This window comes from Chiloscyllium plagiosum, unplaced genomic scaffold (genome assembly GCF_037043375.1).
Source record: "Chiloscyllium plagiosum isolate Xiang-an unplaced genomic scaffold, Cpla_swu_hap1 HiC_scaffold_10, whole genome shotgun sequence".
NCBI classification, from domain to species: domain Eukaryota; kingdom Metazoa; phylum Chordata; class Chondrichthyes; order Orectolobiformes; family Hemiscylliidae; genus Chiloscyllium; species Chiloscyllium plagiosum.
Window position 1 is genome coordinate 61,283,170 of NW_028270148.1, and position 18,344 is coordinate 61,301,513.

The 18,344-nt window shown below is 41.5% G+C and overlaps 1 protein-coding gene across 2 annotated transcripts in view; it reads left to right on the forward strand.

Annotated features, from left to right (window-relative positions):
- Positions 1 to 18,344, forward strand: part of eml6 (EMAP like 6) — a 524,201-nt gene that overhangs the window by 191,900 nt on the left and 313,957 nt on the right. For both annotated transcript variants that reach the window (XM_087991388.1, XM_043695965.2), the window contains exon 12: positions 16,813 to 16,919. In XM_087991388.1, coding sequence (XP_087847514.1) covers positions 16,813 to 16,919 — 107 coding nt within the window. The remainder of the gene's footprint in view (positions 1 to 16,812; positions 16,920 to 18,344) is intronic.

The window sequence follows — 18,344 nt, forward strand, 5'->3', positions numbered from 1 at the left end:
ATTCACATCCAAATCATTTATATAAATGACAGATAGTAGTGGACCCAGCACCGATCCTTGTGGCACACCACTGGCCACAGGTCTCCAGCCTGAAAAACAACTCTTCACCACTACCGTCTGTCTTCTACCTTTGAGCCAGTTCTGTATCCAAATGATGAGTTCTCCCTGTATTCCATGAGCTCTAACCTTGCTATCCGGTTTCCCATGGGGAATTTTGTCAAACGCCTTACTGAAGTCAATATAGATCACGTCCACCACTCTGCCGTCATCAATCCTCTTTGTTACTTCTTCAAAAAACTCAATCAACTTCGAGGGACATGATTTCCCACACACAAAGCCACATGGACTGTCCCTAATCGGTCCTTGCCTTTCCAAATATGTGCAAATCCTATCCTTCAGGATTCTCTCCAACAACTTGCCCACCACTGATGTTAGGCTCACTGGTCTATAGTTTCCTGGCTTGTCCTTACCACGTTCCTTCATTAGTGGTACCACATTAGCCAACCTCTAGTCTTCCAGCACCTCACCTGTGACTAGCGATGATACAAATATCTCAGCAAGGGGCCCAAAATCAACTTCCCTAGCTTCCCACAGAGTTCTCGGGTACACCTGATCAGGTCCTGGGGATTTATCCACCTTTATGCATTTCAAGACATCCAGCACTTCCTCCTCTGTAATATGGACATTTTTCAAGATGGCACCATCTATTTCCCTCCGTTCTATTTTTGCTACATCCTTTTCCACAGTAAACACTGGTGCAAAATATTCGTTTATTATCTACCCCACCTCCTGCGGCTCCAAACATAGGCTTCCATGCTGATCTTTGAGGGGCCCTAATCTCTCCCTAGTTACCCTTTTGTCCTTAATGTATTTGTAAAAACCCTTTGGATTCTGCTTAACCCTATTTGCCGAAGCTATCTTATGTCCCCTTTTTGCCCTCCTGATTTCCATTTCAAGTATACTCCTACTGTCTTTATACTCATCTAAGGATTCACTTGATCCTGACTATACCTGACATATGCTTCCTTCTTTCTCTTAACCAGACCATCAATTTTTCTCGTCATCCAGCATTCCCGACACCTGCTAGCCTTTCCTTTCACCCTAACAGGGATATACTGTCTCCGGATTCTCATTATCTCATTTATGAAGAATTCCCATTTTCCAGCTGTCCGTTTACCTGTGAACTCTACCCCCAATCAACTTTTGAAAGTTCTTACCTAATGCCATCAAAATAGGCCTTCCTCCAATTTAAAACTTCAACTTTTAGATCTGGTCTATCCTTTTCCATCGATATTTTAAAACTAATAAAATTATGGTCACTGGCCCCAAAGTGCTCCCCCACTGACACCTCAGTCACCTGCCCTGCCTTATTTCCCAAGAGTAGGTCGGGTTTTGCACTTTCTTGAGTATGTACACCCACATACTGAATCAGAAAATGTTCTTGCACACACTTAACAAATCCCTCTCCATCTAAACCCTTAACACTATGGCAGTCCCAGCCTATGTTTGGAAAGTTAAAAATCCCTTACCATAACCACCCTATTATTATAGAGTCATAGAGATGTACAGCATGGAAACAGACCCTTCATCCAACCTGTCCATGCCGACCAGATATCCCAACCCAATCTAGTCCCATCTGCCAGCACCCGGCCCACATCCCTCCAAACCCTTCCTATTCATATACCCATCCAAATGCCTCTTAAATGCTGCAATTGTACCAACCTCCACCACATCCTCTGGCAGCTCATTCCATACACGTACCATCCTCTGCATGAAAAAGTTGCCCCTGAGGTATTTTTTATATCTTTCCCCTCCCACTCTAAACCTATGCCCTCTAGTTCTGGATTCCCCAACCCCAGGGAAAAGACTTTGTCTATTTATCCTATCCATGCCCCTCATAATTTTGTAAATCTCTATAAGATCACCCCTCAGCCTCCGATGCTCCAGGGAAAACAGCCCCAGCCTGTTCAGCCTCTCCCTATAGCTCAAATCCTCCAACCCTGGCAACATCCTTGTAAATCTTTTCTGAACCCTTTCAAGTTTCACTGCATCTTTCCGATAGGAAGGAGACCAGAATTGCATGCAATATTCCAACAGTGGCCTAACCAATGTCCTGTCCAGCCGCAACATGACCTCCCAACTCCTGTACTCAATACTCTGACCTATAAAGGAAAGCATATCAAACGCCTTCTTCACTATCCTATCTAACTGCGACTCCACATTCAAGGAGCTATGAACCTGCACTCCAAGGTCTCTTTGTTCAGCAACAGTCCCTAGGACCTTACCATTAAGTGTATAAATCCTGCTAAGATTTGCTTTCCCAAAATGCAGCACCTCGCATTTATCTGAATTAAACTCCATCTGCCACGTCTCAGCCCATTGGCCCATTCTTAACAGATAACTGAAATCTTCCAAATTTGTTTCTCAATTTCCCTCTGACTATTAGGGGGTCTACTATACAATCTCAATAAGGTGACCATCCCTTTTCCTATTTCTCAGTTCCACCCAAATAACTTCCCTGGATGTATTCCCAGGAATATCGTCCCTTAGGACAGCTGTTCACAGCTGTAACACTATCCCTTATCAAAAATGCCACTCACCCATCTCTCTTACATCCATTTCTATCCTTCCTGTAACATTTGTATCCTGGAACATTAAGCTGCCAGTCCTGTCCATCCCTGACCCATGTTCTGTAATTGCTGTGATATCCCAGTCCCATGTTCCTAACCATGCCCTGAGTTCATCTGTCTTCCCTGTTAGGCCTTTTGCATTGAAGCAAATGCAATTTAATTTATCAATCCTACCTTGTTTTCTGCTTTGTCCCTCCCTGCCTGCTCTGACTGTTTGACTCACTTGCAAATCCCAACGACACATCTCGTGAATGTGGGATTGGACCCACAACCTTGGTGTCATTAGTACCCGTGCTCGAACCATCTGAGCTACCTGACCTACATTAAGTGATGACTAATACCCATTTGCCTGCGATATAATTCTCACCAGCATTTCCTGACCTTTTGAAAAACGTGGCTTTGATTTCTCATCAGAAATCCTGATTCGGTGGCTTCCTGTCAACAATATCTTTTGCCATGGAAGGTTTCAGCAAATCAAAGGCTGTGTACAACTGAGGCTTTACTGTGAGCAGTGCCAGAGAACTTCGAGTCGTTAAGTGGGTTGTGTTCTGCTATGTTAACAAAAATTGGCTTGATTGTTTGGAAAATTATTATTGTTCTGGACTTAGCTTATGAGGAATATTTCATTGTCTGAACAAATCTTTTTGCCAAACCATTTTGGCTCAGTGATAAGGTGCTGATCAAATATATTGAATTCCGTTCTACTTCAGGTAGTCTATAAACTCTTGTGATTAAAGTCCACAGTTTATATCACTATAAAATTATTCCAGATAACCAAACATTACAAAGATCTCCCCCAATCTTTCAATAATTTTCTCTGAAGGTGTCATCTTCATGATGGCAACTTCAGGCCATTTAGTTTGTGTGTGAACCATTCTGAAAAATATTTGTCCATTGAAAGAATCCAGCATCATCAGTATGGATTCTTTGCTATGGCCTTTTTGGCCATTCCCAAGGGTGGAATGGTGCTAATGGGTGTAGGTTGTGAATTCTTATGCAAGTTGCATATTTCCGCTTTCTCCTCAATTTTGAAGTGAAGCCCTGGCCATGAAAAATAGCTTCTGCCTGCCTCCTTCATTCTGACAATGCCACAGTGACCATCATGTGCTTGATTTAGCTCAGGTTTCTTTAACTGTAGTAAAATGATGGCATTCATTCCCCATAAGAGATATTTTGCTTATATAGATTGTGCTAGCTTCTATGTGACATATGGCTTCAGTTCTGGGTTGTTCCCATGATTTTGCTCTAAGTATCATGTCCACACTTTTGATGGTACTGGATCATTTCTAGTGTACTTCTTAAATTTTTAGCTTGTTCTTCCCTTACTGGAGTGTTCTGTACTTGGTTGAAGGGGAAAACATCTACTGTTTGTAGTCTACTCATTTGACAAAGTTGATCTAGAGAGCCCATCAGCATTTCCGTGTACTTTGGATTGACAGTACTGAATTGTGTAAGTGTGAGCTGATAGCAGCAACACCCACTTCTGCATATTAGAATGTAGAGGAGGTATCCCTGTGTGAGGCCCAAATATTGTGGTCAATAGTCTGTGGTCTTTTAATAGGGTCAATAACTGGCCATACAGATATCGATAGAATTATCTAATGCCAAAATTGGTTCCTAGAGTTTCTTTCTCTATCTGTGCACAGTTAATTTCTGCTTTGTTAAACAATCTTGATGCAAAAGCTATTGACTTCTCTTCAACATTTAGGTTATATGTAAGAAATAACTACTCTCACTCCATACGGCCATGCAACACATGCTAGTCTTGTCAATTCTGCAAAGTCCTCCTTACACACAGTTGGGGTTAGTGTGAAATTGGGAGAGCTATCTCACAGGTTGGTCAAGCGACAGCCTGACATAGTCATACTCACGGAATCATACCTTACAATGTCCCAGCCACCACTAGCTCCATCCCTGGATATGTCCTGACGGCTGAGCAGACATAGCAGTATAAGGGAGGAGGATGCCTTAGGAGTCCTTAGCATTGAATTTGGATACCATGAAGTCTCATGGCATCAGGTTAAATGTGAGCAAGGAAAACTCCTGAGTAACCATGAATCACCACTTAAAGTGTTGAACAGCACTTTAAGGAAGCACTGAGGGTGGCAAGAGTACAGAATACATTCTCGGTGGGATCTTCCAGTATCTACTATCAAGGGTGCTGGGCAGCAGCAGCAGTCCTGATTGAGCTGGCCAAGTCCCAAAGGACATTGTTGCTAGACTTTGACTGCAGCAGTTGGCGAGGGAACCAACAAGATGGAAAAATGCATTTCTCCTCATCTTCACCAATCTGTCTGTCACAGTTGCATCTATCCATTACAGTATCACTAAGAGTAATATCCACACAGTCTTTATGAAGATGAAGTCCTGCCTTCTTGACATCATATTGCGTGGCACTGTCTGTCTGCTAAACGGGCAAGACTTCAAACAGATCTAACAAATAAGACTGGGAATCTTTGAGCTAATGTCGACCATCAACAGCAGCAGCAGAAGAATCATATTCAAACACAATCAGCAAACTCATGGTCCGGCATATCCGCCATTCTACCATTGTCCAATGCCAGGGATCAATAAAGAGAAAGCATGCCAGGAGCAGCACCACATAAACTTAAAAATGAGGTGTCAACCTAGTGAAGCTACAAAACAGGACTTATGTGTGCCACACAGCCCAAGTGGGAAGTAATAGACTGAGCTAAACAAATCCATAACCAAGGATCAGATCTAAACTATGCAGTCCTGCCACAACCAGTCGTGAATGGCGGTGGAGGACAACTTACTGGAAGTAGAGACTCCACAAGTGTTCCCGTCCTCGTTGATGGGGAAGCCCAGCACATCAATGCATAAGGTAAGGCTGAAGCATTTGCAACAATTTTCAGCCAGAAATGCCGAGTTAATGATTCATCCTGGCCTCATTCAAACATCCCCAGCATTGCAGATGCCCACCTTCAACCGATTCAATTCACTCCATGTAGTGTCAAGAAATGGTTGGAGGCATTGAATACTGCAAAGACTATGTGCCCTGAAACATGCTGGCAATAGTGCTGAAGATTTGTGCACCCGAACTTTCTACTCCCCGAACCGAGCTCTCCCAGTACAACTATGACACTGATATCAACTTGACAATAAGACTGTAAGACACAGGAGTAGAAATTAAGCCATTCAGCACATCGAGTTTGCTCCGCCATTGAATCATGGCTGACAGGTTTCTCAACCACATTCTCCCATTTTCTCCCTGTAACCCTTGATCCCCTTGATTCTCAAGAATCTATCTATCGCAGTCTTAAATATACTCAATGACCTAGCCTCCACAGCCTCCCATGGCAATGAATTCCACAGTTTCACCACTCTTTGGTTGAAGAAGGTTCTCCTTATCTCTGTTCTAAAAGGTCTTCCCTTTACTTTAAGGCTGTGCCCTGGGTCCTAGTTTCTCCTACCAATGGAAACATTTTTCCAAAATCTGCTTTGTTCAGGCCATTAAGTGTTCTGTGTGTTTTAGTTAGATCCCCTACCCCATCTTTCTAAACTCCATCGAGTACAGACCTACAGTCCTCAAATATTCTTCATAAGGTAAGCTTTTCATTCCTGGGACCATTCTCGTGAACCTCCTCTGAACACTCCCCAGTGCCAGTACATCCTTCATTGTGCCCAAAACTGTGCACAATACTCCAAATGTGGAAAATTGCCCAGGGATGTCCTGTACACAAAAGCAGGACAAATCCAACCCAGCCAATTATTGTCCATCAGTCAACTCTCAACCATCAGTAGAGTGATAGAAGATGCCATCAACAGTGTGATTAAAAATATATTTATTAGCACCTGCTCACCAATAATCTGCTCACTGATGCCCAGTTTGTATTCCATCATTTAGCTCCTGACCTTAATACACCTTTGATTCAAACATGATCAAAAGAGCTGAATTCCAGAGTTGAGGTGAGAGTGACTGTCCTTGATGTGAAGGCCATATTTGACTGACATCAGGGAATCTAAGCAAAACTGGAGTCAATAGAAATCGGGGAGGGGGTGGAGAAGAACTCTCCCCCTCCCCGATTTCTATTGACTGGTTGGCAAGACGGTTGTGGTTGTTGGAGGTTAATTATCTCAGCTCATCTGTCAGGAATACGCAGGGGATTTTCCTCGGCCCAAACATCTTGGCACCTATGTCGACAATGACTTTCCCATCATCATGGTCAGAAGTGGGGATATTCACCAATGACTGCACAATTCGCAGCTCGTCAGGTACTGAAGCAGTATGTATTTAAATGTAGCAAGACCTGGATAGTATTCATGGTTGGGCTGAAAAGTGGCAAGTAACATTCATTACATAATGCCAGGTTATGATATCTTCAATAACAATATAAGCATCACCTCTTGATATTCAACACATTACCATCACGTTACCATTGTCCAGAAACTGAACTGGACTCACCATGTAAATACAGTGGCTACAACAGCAGGTCAGAGTCTAGAAATACTGCAGGAAATAACTCCCCTCCAAACTTTGTGAGAAGATTTGTAGCTCGGGTGCTCGTTGCTGTGGTTCTGTTCGCCGAGCTGGAAGTTTTTGTTGCAAACGTTTCGTCCCCTGCCTAGGTGACATCCTCAGTGCTTGGGAGCCTCCTGTGAAGCGCTTCTGTGGTGTTTCCTCCGGCATTTATAGTGGCCTGTCCCTGCCGCTTCCGGTTGTCAGTTTGAGCTGTCCGCTGTAGTGGCCGGTATATTGGGTCCAGGTCTATGTGTTTGTTGATGGAGTTTGTGGATGAGTGCCAAGCTTCTAGGAATTCCCTGGCTGTTCTTTGTTTCGCTTGCCCTATAATGGTAATGCCCTATAACTCCCCTCCTGACGCCCAAAACCAGTCCATCAACTACAAGGCACAAGCCAGGTGTGTGATAGAATATTCCTGACTAGTCTGGATGAGTGCAGCTCTAACAACACTCAAGAAGATTGACTCCATCCAGGACAAAGCAGCCGTTTTATTTGGCATCACATTCACAAAATTTCATTCCCTCCACCACTAAGGCTTGGTAGCAGATATTCACCAGAGGTCCTGAGACAGCACCTTCCAAGCTTACAACTACTTCTATCTATAAAGACAATGGCAGCAAATCCTGCAGGTTCCCCTTCAAGCCATTCACTATCCCTAACTTGAGAGTCTATCATCTTTCCTTCACTGTCTCTGGGTCAAAATCCTTGAATTTCCTCCCTAATGACAGGGTGGATCCATCTACAGCACATGGATTGCAGCAGTTTAAGAAGGCAATTCACCACCATCTTTTCAAGGGCAACTAGTGATGGGCACACCCACATTCCACAAGTGAATAAAAATATCCAGTTAATATGCATTCAACCTTCACTTTCTTTAAATAAAGCAAACAACCAAAATTTCTTGATAAATTAAATTAGACATCTCCATATTAAGTACAATGCATCGCATCATGAGACAGCCCTCCTCAGAGACCTCAAACAATGGTCTTTGTACGTGCATTTTCTGTATAAAACAATTAGGTAATTGTGTTCAATCCTTTAGATTTAGTAGGTTATTTCTCTGCATGATTTGTTTCAAACAGCAAGATTAATTTATATCAGATTTTCATACAGTTTACTTTGTTCCTGAATGAACAATTATTGATGTAACATTCAATGTAAATACAATCTTCAATATAACACTTATTAAGATCTCACTCAAAATGTTTAACAACTAACATCCCACATTGACTACCTTCACAAAATCAAAGTTTCAACAACTCAAGAATTTATAACAAACCATTTTATCTCAATTTAAAGGGTAATACTTTCACCCACAAGCAATGCTTTAAAACCAGCTGCACTAGACTACCTATGAGGAAAATTAGTATGTTAGGTGTTACTAATCATGATCAGTTTCATGGTCATTACACATTTCAAGAATACAGTTCCTAATTCCAGCGCTACGGTTTTAATATGCATCTACTTCTCTGCTCTCAAGTAAATTGCAAGCTAATGTCCACATGTGGAGTCACAGGTAGATAGGATAATGAAGAAGGCGTTTGGTATGCTTTCCTTTATTGGTCAGAGTATTGAGTACAGGAGTTGGGAGATCATGTTGTGGCTGTACAGGACATTGGTTAGGCCACTATTGGAATATTGTGTGCAATTCTGGTCTCCTTCCTATCGGAAAGATGTTGTGAAACTTGAAAGGGTTCAGAAAAGATTTACAAGAATGTTGCCAGGGTTGGAGGGTTTGAGCTATGGGGAGAGGCTGAACGGGCTGGAGCTGTTTTCCCTGGAGCATTGGAAGCTAAGGGGTGACCTTATAGAGGTTTATAAAATCATGAGGGGGCATGGATAGGGTAAATAGACAAGGTCTTTTTCCCTGGGGTGGGGGAGTCCAGAACTAGAGGGCATAGGTTTAGGGTGAGAGGGGAAAGATATAAAAGGGACATAAAGGGGCAACTTTTTCATGCAGAGGGTAGTACGTGTATGGAATGAGCTGCCAGAGGAAGTGGTGGAGGCTGGTACAATTGTAACATGTAAAAGGCATTTGGATGGGTATATGAATAGGAAGGGTTTGGAGGGATATGGGCTGGGTGCTGGCAGGTGGGACTAGATTAGGTTGGGATATCTGGTCGGCATGGATGGGTTGGACCGAACATCCTGTACATCTCTATGACTCTATGTATAAAGTTAACCACAACTAATGTCCAATTAATTAACACTGAAAATGTGAGAAGCTGTATTGCTTTTTCTTTTTATATTCCATAATTTTCCAGATGGATTTCCACTCTGATCCATTGGCCTAACAATATCTCCTGGTGAGGCCTTCCAACTGATCTTTTAAAAATATATATATTTGGTTCCATCTTCTGCTTTCATGCTTCATAACACGCTCTAATTTAAATTAAATGGGTTGACATTAACAAAGATGAGTGAGGAATTTAAGATATACAAGATGAAGGCAGCTCACAATCTTTTTGGATTTTAGATGTTCTGTCTGCTTCAAAGTTTATTGCTATTTTAAAAATTTTTGCAAATATGTTTTCCACTAGGATATTAATTTTGATGACTTAATAGTGAATTACCCTGATTCAGTCGTAACAACAAATATTGATTTCAGATCATCAGGTTGGCTGTTATGTTTGCTTTCTGACTATCATAAGTTAAATATGGAGAATCGGTTTACATTCAGTATGGCTTTTTAAGTTTTGGAGGGGCAGGTTGTGACTTTAACAATGATGTTCAGGCTTCACAAGCTGTCTGTAAAAGAGCAGCTGAATGAAGGTGGATATACACTGGGATGTCAGTAATGGCCACCCTTGGGAATCATGTACATGGAGGCAGTGAAAGGGTGAATGGCATAGAGGGGAACTTGGGCAGCAGTAAATGCTTGGTCAGTGCAAGTGATCATTACCCTTCTAGCATTGAGAGAATAAGAAGATGAGGCATGGCTACAAAATACAGTTTTTAGAAGTTATCGGAGCACTCAAGAAAAGCAAAAATTCGCGATGGGGACATGACTAACAGATTTTAAGCTGAGCAGTGATGAAGTGCAACACCTTTCACAGAAAGGGCAGAGCATTAGATAGCCAGCGGAAAGGAATGAGAGGCAAGCAGAATAAGGCTGTCATACATGCATCCCATCATTTACCAGAGAATGAACTATCCTGGTGCTACCTTGAGATGACCATGAACTGTTGCCACAGGCAACTGCATTTCCCCAAGCAGATAGTCATAGAGATTTGTCCTCGCACCACTTAAGACTTCTTACCTCACAACAATTCTTTCCATGTCTTGCTTGTACCTGTCAAAGTCTCTGTGACATTAAACCTCTTCATTTACTGGCTTTTTCCAAGGATCGGCAGCAAACCTTGGTGGCTGCTCACAAACCACTGCATTGTACAGGTTATTGGTGCCCTATTTTTGAGAGCTGGGCAGTACATTCAATTCTGGTCAGACACAGCTTTATACGAGCAGATGGCAATGGCTTTTGCTTCCACTTCTTAATTCCCTCAGGTGCAAGGGCATCATCAATTGTTTTTAGATGGTCAGGAAGGCATCCAGTGACTGGCTAATCAGATTCATCAGAAGGAGAGATGCTGTGCTTTTATGTAGTTATTGTTTCACAGGATGTAGGCATCACTGAGTCAGGCAGTTTTTAATTCGCCATCCCTAACTGAACTTGAGAAGGTGAAACTGAGGTGTCTTCTTGAACCAATGCAGTCAATGTGGTACAGCTGCACCCACAGTACTGTTAGGCAAATTTTAGCTGGTCAGCAATCATAATAACTGACTCTTGTTGGCAGCTACTAAGACTCCTTTATTTTCTGTCAGTCCAGGCTGCCAAAAGTATTCACTCCAATCTCCAAACTCCATAAATGGATTCTTGAGACAAAGGATATGGCGTGAAAAGATTTCTATTTGCTCCTCCATAGGAGCCAAAGACAGAGACATGGAGGTGATACAAAGTCAATACTAGGACAATGATTGAGCAGGCCTTCAGGTTTTACAGATACAACTCCAGTGACTACTTTGGTGAAGTCATGGCTTGTAATATCATCCTGCAAGGCTCTCATTGTGGTTTTTTTGCCCTGTGCATGACGTGACCCCTCATAGAAATGTGCACCTTGAAGAAGGTGACACCCAACAAGAACAACACAGCTCAGCGGAGGAAATGGATGAACAGGATGTGGAAGAAGAGATGGCAAAAATACAAAGGTGTCCCAATTGTACAAAGAAATGTTCAGGCAGGGTGAGAGACTTGAAGGACTCATCAGGATTCTATTTGCATCAAAGATCATTTAACTCATTTCAATTGAAGTCATCTGATCCAGAAGCAACAGCAAATTTGGGAACCCATTTTGAGCTACATGTGCGTATATTAGCACTGAGACATAGTTTAGAACAAGTAAGCTTCTTCTACCAATGAAGGATGCATATCTTCCTAGATGTTTCACTCTCACTGTTAAGTGGATCCTAGCCTTCCTTCACCACTTGACACCTCTTGTCCTGCCATTAATAAAAGCAGGCTCATGTGTCTGGTTTATTGGTCAGAGCATTGAGTCTTTCCTTTATTGGTCAGAGCATTGAGTATAGGAGTTGGGAGTCATGCTGCGATTGTACAAGACAATAGTTAGGCCACTTTTGGAATATTGCGTGCAATTCTGGTTTCCTTCCTATCGGAAGATTGTTGTGAAACTTGAAAGTGTTCAGAAAATATTTACAAGGATGTTGCCAGGGTTGGAGGATTTGATCAATAGGGAGAGGCTAAATAGGCTGGGGCTGTTTTCCCTGGAGCGTCAGAGGCTGAGGGCTGACCTTATGGAGGTTTATAAAATCATGAGGGGCATGGATAGGATAAACAAAGTTTTTTTCCCTGGGCTCGAGGAGTTCAGAACTAGAGGGTATAGGTTTAAGGTGAGAAGGGAAAGCTTTAAAAGGGACCTAAGGGGCAACATTTTCATGCAGAGGATGGTATGTGTATGGAATGAGCTGCCAGAGGAAATGGTGAAGGTTGGTACAATTACTGCATTTAAAAGTAATCTAGATAGGTATATGAATAGGAAGGGTTTAGAGGGATATGGGCCAAGTGCTGGCAAATTAGACTAGATTAAGTTAGGATATCTGGTCGATATGGACAGGTTGGACGAAAGATCTGTTTCCATGCTGTGCATCTCTATGAACCAATATGTACTTGTAGCGTAGAATGGAAAATAGTATATGGTTATATGTAGAAAGCACTACAATGACCCAATTCTTGGCCACATCTTTAGATGACATGCCCCTGACAAGACATAAGATGTAAGAGCAGAATTAGCTCATTCAACACATCTTTCTACTCTTGAGTGAGAATATCTGTTTGTGACACTTATAAGGGACATCAAATACCAGAAAACCTATGTTGGAGAGGTATTTGTAGCATAACTTTAAAATTAAGTGTGGTACCCTCTGTATCGCTTGATTCTGTCAGTTGTAAACAGTGCTTTGTGAACAAAAGGTTCACTTTTTGATAATGTGTTGCTAGCTCCCATGTGTTACTTGTTTTGCTTGCTTAAAACTATATTCACTTGCTTCAATTTTCTTAAAAGTGAACACTTTGCTGACTGGCAACAGTGCCATTGCTAATGTGATGCCAGTTGACTACAATTTCTCAGAGGTTCTGACCAGAAGTAATCAGAAGACAAAAGCATACATCATCATCCTGGAATGTGATCTATCATGTGATTTAAGAATATTCCAACTCCGCCAATGCAAATGACAAAGAAGCAAGATGTCTGTCGCAGCCAGTTCAAATCAAAGGAGCATTCAAAATTCATTATGGCTTGAATTGAACCTAACAACATTTTTAGAAAGTGTTTTACTTGCTGTTGGAATGTGAGCATTACTGGCTGGGCCAATATTTATTGCTGAACTCTAGTTGCCTCTGAGAAGGTGGTGGTGAGCTGCTTTCTTGAACTGCTGCAATCTCTGTGCTGTAGGTAGACCCACAATACCATTAAGGAGGGAATTCTAGGATTTTGACACAATGGCAGTGAAAGAATGACAATATATTTCCAAGTCACAGATGGTGAGTGGCTTTGAGGGGAACTTGTAGGTAATGGTGTTCCCATGTGTTTGCTGCCCTTGTCCATCTAAATGGAAGAAGTTATGGATTTGAAAGATGCTGTCTCAGGTTCTTTGGTGAATTTCTGCAATGAGCACCAGTGGTATAGGGAATGGATGGTTGTGGATGTAGTGCTAACTAGTGGGTTGCTTTGTGCTGGATGGTATCAAACTTCTTAAGTATTGTTGGAGCTGCATTCAACCAGGCAAGTGGAGAGTTTTTCATTATGTCTCTCATCTGTGCCTTGTACATGGAGGACAGGCTTTGGGGGAGTCAGGAGGTGAGTTACTTGCTGCTGTATTCCTAGCCTCTGGCCTGCTCTTGTAGCCGCTGGCATGGCCTGTTGAGTTTATGGTTGGTGGGAACCTGGAGGATGTTGATGGTGTATGATATAATTAAACACTGGGCATTAATTGTGGATTCATTTGAGTCCTATAAACAGACACCAACTAAAAATGTGATTATATAATTATAATATTTAAGTATAAAATTGAGTAAAGTTCGAACCTGTTTCAACTGACTTTTTGGAACGGAACACCCAGGACAAGTACTGTACAGTACTTCCGAAGTGGAAACATGGTGCTAATTTGTGCACTGCCAAGACCCACACAGTAATGCAATATTTACCAGGTATTCTGTTTTTGTAATGTTGACTGAAGAATAAATATTGTCCAGGAGGCTGGGATATTTTCTTTGAAGTGGTGCTATGTGATCTGAGAAACCAGACAGGGCTTCAGTTTAACATCTTATTCAAGAAATGACAGTGAGATGCTTCTTTAATGTTGCACTGAAGTTTCAGTTTAGACTTTTGTGCTGAAATGGGACTTGAACCTACAATTGTTTGCCTCAGTGGTAAAAGTGTTGACAACTGAACTAGGGCTAACTTGTCATGCAAACATAGAAATACATAATTTGCTTATCTGAAATTTCTTTCTCAACTCTTGTCAACTGCCCATTAATATTTACACTAGTGCCAATGTTTTGTGTCAATATTGAATTTTGAAATACACCATTATGAGATATCATAATTATCATTATTCTATCCTGACCAGACATTTAGACCAGTTGAGATAGCAATCCACATAATGGGATGGCAATAAATTATCTCTGTTACTGCTAAGAAATGTTAAAAAAAAATTAACAGGGTTCACATAAAAAATTTACACAGAGACTGACTTGTGGAGAATGAACTTTCAGAGCAAGTGGTAGATGCAGGTACAGCTACATTTAAAAGGCATTTAGATAAGCACACAAATAAGAAACAATTGGAGGGATCAGGACTAAGCATAGGTAGGTGGGACTAGTTGAGGTTGGGATTATGGTCAACATGGACTGGTTGGACCAAAGGGTCTATTTCCATGCTATAACTCTGACTAATATTGTATCAAAGAGTGAGTGAAAATCAGAGCACTTGGCTAATTCATAATTCTGCACTCAGCGAAGGATTTGATTTGATTTATTGTCACATCTATGTAAGTACAGTGAAAAGCTTTGCAAGTAGTACAGGCAGATCATAGTAAGTAAGGACATACAGATCACAGGGTGAAAGAAACTTGGATAGAATGAGGCATACAGGATTGCACCATACAGGACGTGCACAAGGCAAGATCAACATTTTTGAAGTTAGAGTGCCCATTCATCAGTCTAATAACAGCAGGGAAGAAACTATTCTTGAACCTGCTGGTGCGTGTGTTCAAGCTTCTGTATCTTCTGCCTGACAGTAGAGGTTGTACCAGGATGGGGTGGGTCTTTGATGATGTTGGCAGCCTTTCCATGGCAACGGGAGATGTAAATGGAGACCATGGCTGGGAGTTGGCTTTCGTAATGGTATGGGCTGTGCACACATCCTTCTATAGTTTCTTGTGGTCCTGGGCAGAGCAGTTGCATACCAGGCCATTATGTAGCCGGACAGTAAACTTTCTGTGGTGCATTTTTAAAAGTTGATGAGGGTCCTTATGGTCATGCTGAGTTTCGACGTACGAGTATTAAATGTGGTTGTAACACAATAGCATTGATTCTCTGATTTGCACTCTTTTTTTCACTCATGCCTGCTCTTGAGGCTGTGAGATTGCTGAATATACTTAGCTAGTGCAGTGAACTGTGGCTATAATTATGTGCCTAGATTGTGAAGGCAGAAATGTTTAAAAAGCAACATGGATTCCATGTTTGTGTGTCCAAATTGTTAGTAAATAATAATCTTTATGAATTTAAAAATGCTTGCGATGTATTTTGAATGAAAATCCTTTGTGTTTGATTATGTTCAGGAATCAGAAAAATATCCTCACCACTATATCACCCAATACTTTGTAAAAGGGCACTGTTGTTGAAGTCTAATTATATAATAAAGATTACAAGCAGTATTTTTAGATATTCCCAATGAAGGGCTTATATCCAAAACGTTGATTCTCCTGCTCCTCAGATGCTGCCTGACAAAAGTGCTTTGCCAGCACCACACTCTCAACTCTGATCTCCAACATCTGCAGTCCTCACTTTCTCCTAGTATTTTTGGATAGCAAGGATTTTAGTCGTGATACCCAAAGAATTAGCAGGGTTGCATCTCAGGGACTTCTTCCCCTCAATCACAAGACTCCCACCTTGGAGAACTGCTGACCAATCTGATTATTCTGACAGTTTGTAGCCCAGGCTGCATCAGTTGTAGCAGTGGTGAATAGTAATCCCAGAATGCAATACCAGTTAAGTGTTGGGAAATTCACACATGGCAAGGAAGGCTAGGGCAAGATGGCTGAGGAGAAAGTTTTGGGGATTGTAGACTATTAGACGGGTGCAGAAAACGTCTGTATTTGGCAGACCAGATGGGACTGATGTCTGAAGTACAAAAATGGCATTTGAGGGAGGTGTATCTTCTCATCCAACATGCTGCCCTGAACTCCTCCCGTAAATGTAACTATTGAGTTTGGGGGGAATCCTTGAGTTGCCAATAATTGTTGGCTTAAGGATCTCCACTGGGGATGATTGGTTGCCGTAGAATCTATTTGCCAACAACACCATCTCGACCACTGTTTGCAAATGTATGGACAAGTGAGTGAGATTGCAGCAGGAAGTTTACACCAGGAATATTTAGACTTGCCCTGCTAGCAAACTTACCAGCCATGAGACCGTAAACATTTGTCCCATTTATGTATTTTTGCAATATCTCCAAGAATTCAATACTTACATAGTTGTAAATCTTCTCCCAGGAATTTTACTTGCTTGCCATCAGGAAATGCTTAAAATCTGTCTATTTTATTCCACTGTGCTATTAATTCTCCTACCCTTGGCTCTTCTTGCATTGCTTATATGATAGATTAGTCATGATTGAAACTTGTTTTTTGATTGTGTCTAGATATGTGCAATTATACAATTATTGAAGCTTAATTAGTTTGAAGCATAAGAACATTAGAAATTGGAGAGGGAGTAGACCATATGGCCCCAAGAACCTGCTGCATAATTCAATAAGATCAAGGTTGATCTGATCTTGATCTTAATTCCACTTTCCTGAACATATTGTTTTGTAAGATAATGGAAATTAATGTATTCAAATAATTTTAAACATAAAATGATATTTTAATGCATTATAATTTTGTTATAATTTATTTTGTTTTGAACAGAAAGTTATGCTGATTCGAACAGTGAAGAATCCGACTCAGATCTCTCGGATGTGGCAGAATTAGATTCTGACATTGAACAAGAAGTCCAAATCAATTATGATCGTCAGGTTAGTAAATTCAGTGGTGTAGGGAGTGCTGCTCGGTATTGTATAACAGCTCCCTGGTTCTGACAGTGGGATTTTGTAGTGAGATGTGGTCTGGTGAAAAACATAGAAGGCAGATGCTTCAGAGGCAAAGGAAACTCTGATATTATTAAAAGTAGCAAAATTGAGAATATGCATAATTCCTGACAAGTAAATGAATATTTAGAAAAAACCATGCTATGCATCAATTAATTGAGACTTGTCTGACAGTTATTAACACCCCATTTAACCCTTGCAGCCGCAACTTGGTACAGTGGGTTCTGAATTACAGAGAGCTGTCAATTATTGGGTGATGGACGAAAAACGAGAGAGAGTAAACACGAATCCTGGGGTCCTATCCTGCTTCCCTTCCCTGGAGAGCGACCTGCACCCTTGGCCCTGAAGTCCACCCTTCCTACCCTGTCTTACTGAGCTGGGACAGAGGGTCTCAATGACCTTATACTCAACCCCAAAGTGACTTTTGTTGACTTGGACAGTGGTGGATTTCGCTGGTGCTGCCCCCAGTCGATCTCTCAACTCTCCAGTCACTTCTCGACAATATGTGGAGGTTCATGGATAAGAAGATTCTTACTGTCCTTCTTTCTCTGAGTCTGCAACTGGCTGTGGGTGATTCTGTTGACACTGCTTAGACTTCTTGCTGAACGACCCCAGAGATCAGGGTTCCCCAGTTATACTGACTGTCAGTTTCCCTTATCTCCCGCCAAATCTGATTTGATCACCAAGCTGTTGTCGCTCCTCTCGAATTTGAATGAGCCTCCTGAGTATTAGATGAAGTGTGAATGGTTTTCCAATTAAAGTGAGTGGGTTTCTGATACTTCTGAATGTCCATTATTTCTCTTAGATGGGTATAGATTAAGATGTTGCTGATAGTGTGAAGGCCTTCCCATTCAAGGCAAATAGGTTTGCATGTCGTACAATGGTGCGAAATGTTTACTATCTCTGCATCCGAGCAAAGGATTAAAAGTTGAATGGTTTCATAATTTTGTAGGCTCCAGAATGAGTTGATTGTTTGCTCTGCAGAATGCTGTTAATTGTCTTTTAGCTGAGGCATTTGTGGGGGTTCTTTCTTTAGCTTTTCAAGCTGAAACCCTATTCCAGACAGCTGCCCCGAGGCTGCATATTGCTTAGTCAGGAGACTGCATATCTCAGTCAGAAGCCTCAATGACTCTTAGTTCAAAGGTTCAAGTCCTAAATTCAGAGGGTTTTAGTCCAGGGTATCTGATGGGCATTTTTGCTCCACCTTAAGTGGTGATATTGACATATTTATTACCATTTTGAATTCATTGATAGCTTAACTATTTTTATTTATGGTCAGCAAGAGGATAGGACCTGATGCCAATCAGAGGTCATTTCCCACAGTTTTGCATCACCATATCCACTCTCTTCTAC